The sequence below is a fragment of the Poromitra crassiceps genome (assembly GCF_964638095.1).
Source record: "Poromitra crassiceps genome assembly, chromosome: 17".
NCBI classification, from domain to species: domain Eukaryota; kingdom Metazoa; phylum Chordata; class Actinopteri; order Beryciformes; family Melamphaidae; genus Poromitra; species Poromitra crassiceps.
Genome location: NC_139635.1, coordinates 15,130,170 through 15,137,553, shown reverse-complemented (window position 1 = coordinate 15,137,553; position 7,384 = coordinate 15,130,170). Strand labels below are relative to the sequence as shown.

The following is a 7,384-nucleotide window of genomic DNA, read 5'->3' as shown; positions in this document are numbered from 1 at the left end:
CCCACTGCGCGAGGCGCTCGGCGTAGAAACTAGGCCGATGCAACGATAGGGGGCAATACCTGCAAAAACCTGCACTATTCTTTATAAAATGGCTTTTACTTAGTTTTCACTTGTTATTCTTAAGATGTTTTATTTTCTTTTAACTATGTTTTTTATATTTTCTTGATTGCACCATGATTTTAATTGGCAATTGCACCGCGTGATTTCTGTTTTTTTGTTATGTCTGTGAAGCACTTTGTAAACATGTTTTTGAAAAATACTTTTTACATAGTCCAGCTGTCATCTTTTAGGTGTGTACTTCTAGCTGCACCACGACACATTGCGTTATTTGGATATTTGCTGACGTTTTTTACTTCATCCAAAATCGATATCCTACTGTATGCCTTGAATATTGATGTGTAACTACTTGAAGCAGAATTTCGCTGGTAAATGTTTGAAGCCATTGCCGTTTCCTTTATGTAGGATTAGGATGTGTCGTAGGCCTACGTAGGCATTTATGATGGTAAGCACAGTGCAGTGTAGGGCAGGTTGTAAAAATGAACATTTGTAGCCTATGTCATAATCAAAATATTCTTATAGATCAGCAGTATAGTGGGAGCTCTAAGGTCATATAGTTATTCAGCAATGTGTTACAGTCGACAGTCAGATTATAGCACTGCCCCCCTGCCCACTTAAAAGTGGCTGCTATATCACAGCCTGGAGGGATTTCAACCATTTAGTACAGCATAAACTAACTGTATCATCTCTTCATGTATTTTAAGAAAGGGCAATTTTGTCACTTTCCTGTACATTTTACACACTACACACAGTCGGTTGATCCTCTTTCTGCCCTCTGGATTGCAGCTTCAATTTCATTATGGTGTCTAATTGCCTGTCATCAATTTGGCTGGACAGAGGGATGTACTGGAACACTAAACACTATTTAGAGACATGCACCCCCCACCCCCTGCTGGACAGAGGGATGTACTGGAACACTAAACACTATTTAGAGACATGCACCCCCCACCCCCTGCTGGACAGAGGGATGTACTGGAACACTAAACACTATTTAGAGACATGTCCCCCCCCCCCCCCCCCCCCTCCCTGCTGGACAGAGGGATGTACTGGGACACTAAACACTATTTATAGACTTGCACACACCTCCACACACACCCTTACGGGATTTACTCCTTATACAGGATATTGACATTTTGTCAAGAGAGAGCTTATTTCAGGGTAGATTAACCAACGTTTAATTGACGTTGTAAACACGGAATTGACATTGTTAATTGGGTATTTCAAGGTGGGGGGAAAATACCTTAATGGGAAGCATGAGAATTTCAGAAGATATTTCTACCCAACTCAGTACCACCTGTCATCAGTAACCCCAGTCCCAGGCCCGTATCTAGGGTGAGGTTACTGGGTGGGCAATTGAAAATTGGGGGGGGGGAGGGGCACATGAAAACAGCCATACCAAAAAAAAACTCACATTATTTTTACAAAACATTATTGCCGACAAGCTAGTATAACATACAGTAGCAGGTACCAGGTCCATTTTTAGCCTGTTACATCTTTGGCGGTAGGTTGCCCAAAGGGTCTCAGTTTGGGGATGGGGATTAAGTTGCATTATATTCTAACACTAAACTGTTCCACTAGGTGTCCACATTGTGCTGGGTAACCTAAGTATGAACTTTCACTCAGGGGACAGGCCAATGTTTACAAAACGCCTATTATTAAAACTATTTGCAAACTAACTATGTACATACAAACTAACAAACTAACTATTTACACAACTGTTATTATATTCACAAGACTTTTAGTCTTAAAAGTGAAAAGAAAACAACTTTGAAAGCAGATTGATTTACCATAAAACTTAAAAACATCCTTCATCCATAATTTCAATAATCAACTCCATAACAGTTATTTTCATTGGATGACCTTATTTCTCAAATCAAATTAAAGACTAGTGCAGTGAGACTTAACCATAGCTAAAAGCTATTCACCATTTAGCCTTCAAACCTATATTTACAATACTTTTAGTCTTATTCAAACTCAAACTGAAATTAAAACTTTGAAAGCAGATTGACTTTGTTACCCTAACAAATAAATAACAATCCTTCATCCATAGTTTAAAATAATCAACTCCATAATATTCTTTTCATTGGATGAGCTTATTTCTCAAATCAAATTAAAGCTATAACTACTGTTAGGTGCCCTAAACTAACTAACCCAGTGGTCTCCAACCTTAGACCCTAAGTGGGGGTCGCCTGGAATTCAAAAAGGGAGATTTTTTTTTTTTTTTTGGGTGGGCATAGCCCACCCCTGCCACCCCCTAGAATCGGCCCTGCCCGCTCCCATCAAAGTGCAGCTCGATATAGCTTTCTAGAGAAGTTGACCCCATGCCTCTAGCCCCTTGTGTTTCTGCATAATGAGCCTGGGGTCAGAGTTCTAAGGTCGCAGGGCAGGAACCCCCACGTTCTTAATCTTCATAATGACAAATGTTACTCTCCAGGTCAAGGACTTTCCAAAAATGCCTTTAATTTTGTCCTACGACAAAGTTACATTTTCACCTCTGTCCAGCCTTTCATTCGTAGTTTCTGAGACCCTTTGAGACTCCCGCATGGATATAGACGGTTTTCACCAGAGCGCAACCCCACAGCACTTCCTTTTTCTCAGCATTCGGCAAACTGCAGAAATATTCACTCGACATCGTTACTTTTGTTTTCGCTGCTCAGCTGTATAGACGGTTTTCACGGAATGGTCAGTCCTGCACTTGAATGTTTTTTTTTCTTTTATGTCCATAGCAAACACTGCAACAGGAAGTGAGCGGGGGTTCAATTTAGAATGTTTTTGTTGTCAAGTTAAAACTGTCTATAATCAAGTGAGCTTCTTAAAATAGTATCCCAACTTGGATTGTTGCTAAAAAAGCAAATAATACACTGGATATTCGGCACCTCGGTAACAACTTGCTGTAATGCTCGTACAAGAAAGAAAAAGTTTGGCTTCATGTGATGTTTCGAGCTACTGCTCGTCTGTTTGTTTATAATGAGGACTGTACCAGTTAAGGAGAGTTTGGTCTCATTACTTTGAAATGCACTGAAATACACTGAACGCGGTAATGGTTTTGTCTCCATAGCAACGGTGGCTGAGGATTATGGGTAGTGTAGTGCCTTCCGCTATTCCAAAACTGACGTAAAAAACCTGTATTGTATATCTCAGTGTATCTCAGAATCGAAGGAGAAATAATTCCAAATGGTGGCCATAACATCTACCTATCGTGTTGTTGATTGATCAAGGACATGTTCATGTTTTTGTGTTTGAGAAATGTTAAAGATGTCATTAGAGGAAAACGTCGACGCGGCGACAGCGAGGAGAATAGCCTGCGGGAATGAGAGAGCGGGTTGGCTGAACATGCTGAAACATCAATATACTCCAGTGCATATTAACCCAGGCCCTATGACCTTGTTTAGTTTGTAGAGCACATACCCCCGAGGGGGAAGCTGTTTTTCTTTGCCTGTGCACTGATCTGCCTCGTAGATCAGACGTTTGTTTTTTAAACAGAGTGAGAGCAGGAAGAGGGGTGCTACATGCCCACATATGGAAGGCTTAGAATAGACTGAAGGCTTTCAGAGGGACAGGATCGCTTGTGGGTGTTGAGGGTAACTCATTACAAAAGTAACATATTACATGTCATATATTACTTTTAGCAGTAACTCAGGAATATAACTTATTACAATAGGATTTCAGTCATATTAGAATGGCAATGTTGTACTTGCAGTTGTGAAGGCATTCTAAATCATTTGCATTGTGATTGCAAGACATCACATGAAAATACATGGCCTCTACTTTCTTTAACTATTAACGCAACACATTTGCTTGCTTATAAGTATTAGATAGTGAGACATGTGGTTCATCTCAAATACAAATAAAAGAGAGATCTGGAGGATTCAATTGCACTTAAACAGCAGTGTTGGGGGTAACTCGTTACAAAAGTAACATATTACATGTAATATTACTTTTAGCAGTAACTCAGTAATATAACTTATTACTTATAGGATTTCAGTAATTATTATACCAGTACCAGTACTCTGTCAAGTACTGTAACTCAAGTTACAAATTGAGTTAAAGCAATATTTGTCTTAATCAAAGCACAAATTTAAATAAAGATCCTAATCAAACTGCCTGTTTTTATGCAAATAACCACTACAGATGACAATAACAAAGGAAAATAATAACATTTCTAATTTTGGATTGTTTACACTGACTTCAAGGCCGTTGACATAATTTCTCGGGGATGGTTCTGGGGCGGCGATGTCATTCTTCTGCTGCTGCTGTTGTTTTGGTGAAAGTAATGCAAAAGTAGTGTAGTAAGTTACTCTACACAGACAGTAATATTGTAAAGTAACTTATTACTTTCAAATGAAAGTAACTAGTAATATGTAGTATATTACATTTTGAAAGTAACTTGAGAGATCATTATTCTGCCTTTGATCTAATTCATATTCCTGATCCCACTGACATTACCATACTTATCATTTCTGATTAAATATGTATCATATATTTATTTGACCGTGTGTAAATTGTCAGTTCCCCGTAGAATTGTTTTGCTCTCCAATGCCGCTGCTAACATGTTCTCCCATTATGTAGAATGCATCATGAGGCCTAGAACCCAGCCAAGCCATTGTGAAGGCACTATGTCAAAGATGCATGCCAGTCAAAACATTCAGGCAGTCGGGGATCTCAATTTTCTCTCATAACAATTATATTCGCTCTTACACAATACACAAGTATCTTATGCGTGTAATACTTTATGAGTGTAGATTGATATCTTGATCAAATTCTAAATTTGATCATTTCAACTCGTCACGCTACAATTGACAGAAGAGGACATTGTGGAGGGACACCATTTAAGGCAGGGGTTGTTAAGTGACCAATCAAAAGTGTGGACATTAATAGCCAATCTCTAAAACCTCGCCCACAAAGTCTCATACTTTAAGATGTCAGAAAAGTGGTCTGGAGCTCAAGATTGCAAATAAAAGATTTTCCAAACAATTTGTTTTCTTTAGGAGACTGACATATTTTGGTTGCAATAGAATATCAAACTAATGTCTGTTTGTGCTGCCAGACTTGGTCAGGTCATCTGCCAGAAAATAGAGGGATATAAAACGCACTATGAATACATAAAAAATATATTTGCATAAGTTCCGTTTAAGTCATAAATCACTTTCTTCTCTCTGTGTCTTTGAAGTAATGGCTGCCTTGTACCTGGGCCAGAGGTGTCACAAGGAGAAGGAGGCTCTGATGTCATCAAAGGAGGACGTCCGAGATAACGTCATCCACTACGACGACGAGGGCGGCGGCGAGGCGGACACTCGCGCCTTTGACATGGGCGCGCTGCGCAACACGCACACACGGCGTGCCAGCACGCACATCAGTAATGGCGGCGCGCACAAGAGCGTCGCTGCAGGCAAGCAAAACGGCTATGGCAACGGAGCCCTGCTGCACCTCAGCGGCCGCCGCGACGATGTGAGGTCGCCCGACATCCACCGCCAAACAGCCGCCATCGCCTCCGCCCACACGAGTGACACAGCCAGAGGTTGGTAGTACTCATAACTACATTTACTCAGTTACATTCACTTAAGTATTTATTTATTCTTCTTATAAATGTATGTACTTATGTACTTGGATTTGACTGGATCCGACGCTGATTGGCTCAAGGACTGGATACTTACAGCCATTGAAATGGGACGTCCTGACACCACTCACACAGCTGCCCCCCTCAGAGCCCCCCTCCCGCTCAGAGCTCCTCCCCCTCAGAGCCCCCCTCCCACTCAGAGCCCCCCCCCCCCCCAGAGCCCCCCTCCCGCTCAGAGCTCCTCCCCCTCAGAGCCCCCCTCCCGCTCAGAGCTCCTCCCCCTCAGAGCCCCTCTCCCGCTCAGAGCTGCTCCCCCTCAGAGCCCCCCTCCCCCTCCCATCACTGTGCCTTGCTCATAGGCTGTAAAAAGCCCTCACCCGGCATTGCCATGGCATGAGTGAAACTTCTCAAGATGGAGATGTCCCTGAATGTAGCGTGCAACAAGTGTGACTAGTGAAAATCACTAGTGCTCGCTGAAAGCTTATCCCAGTCATTTACTGGGAACTAGCCTGCAAGGGGCTTAATATCAGGTGAGCCTATTAAGCAAGTTAACATTAGAATGAAGGAGGGTCTTTCTACTGGAGTTAATCCAAAGCCATCAACCTAATGTTACTTTGCACCACATGCTCCAAGGTTAAGAAAGGGACGACGATGGACAATTTTCCATCCACAGATTTAGCTCCTACATCAACAAACTTCACATGGAGCTTTAGCCAATTGCTCCCTGCTAACATGAGCTCCTGTTGCCAAATCTCATGCGAGTGTGTTGCTGAGAGTGAGACAGGTCTCGAGCAAAGATAATTTTCTCCTGATGTGTCTGAAAAATGACATAAGTTTTTTAGTCAGCGAGTCAACAAAATTAACACAGCTCTACCCACCTCTGGATGCAGGCTGTGCCGAAGTGACCGAAGGCGATGCCGAAGAGATCAGGGAGTTCATCCAGCAGCGGCTGGAGAGGAGCCAGCTGAGGTACCCCACCCCGCCCTATGACTCCCTGGCAACCTACGCCTACGAGGGGCAGGGCTCGCCGGCCGGCTCCCTCAGCTCCATAGAGGAGACGTGGACAACTGACAGATCCGAGGATTTTAGTTCCCTCGGCGACCTGGGACGCTCGTCCCAAACGCTAGCTGGCGTCCTGGACCGAGAGCCACGCAATCAGACTGAGCTGGAGGAGAGCTGAGTGAAACCCACTCGCCAGAGTCATAATGGCGGCATTGTACATTTCTAGATCCACGCATACGTACAATGTCAACGTGAAAGTGGGGGTCAAATTTCCAACATTAAACACAAATAAAACCACTTTAACAACTTTGGTTTACAGGTCTTTGGGTATGCCAGAACCCCCGAATACCTGAACCGGACCCGGCCGGGGTCTCGGGTCTGTTCAAAAGAAGTGACTCCGGGTCCGGGCCGTTTCCGGGTCTGTTTGCCACGGGTCTCGGGTCTCTGAGAGTGAAATGCCGAGTCCAATAGGACCTTTTCATATCATCAAATAACTAATTAAAAACAAACGTATCAGAAAAAAAAGCACTTGAACCTACTCAGGTATGCCCGGACCCACGGATACCCGAGAACCCGACCTGGACCCGGCCGGGTCTCGGGTCCATTCAAAAGAAGTGACTTCGGGTCTGGGCCGGGTTCCGGGTCCAACATTTATTTTTTGGTTGGTAGAGGTCTTCACGGGTCCAAAATGATGGACCCAGACCCTAATGGACCCGGGCAATTTGTGCCCGGACCCGGCCCGTCAGAACGACAAATGTCAGACCCGGA

General features: G+C 43.3%; 1 protein-coding gene across 1 annotated transcript in view; it reads left to right on the top strand.

Annotated features, from left to right (window-relative positions):
* Positions 1 to 6,794, top strand: part of LOC310792223 (cadherin-12-like) — a gene marked incomplete at both ends in the record, with an annotated part of 49,191 nt that extends 42,397 nt beyond the window's left edge. The window contains 2 exons of the mRNA XM_083653952.1: positions 5,228 to 5,575; positions 6,505 to 6,794. Coding sequence (XP_083510078.1) covers positions 5,228 to 5,575; positions 6,505 to 6,794 — 638 coding nt within the window. The remainder of the gene's footprint in view (positions 1 to 5,227; positions 5,576 to 6,504) is intronic.
* Between the last annotated feature and the right edge of the window lie 590 nt (positions 6,795 to 7,384).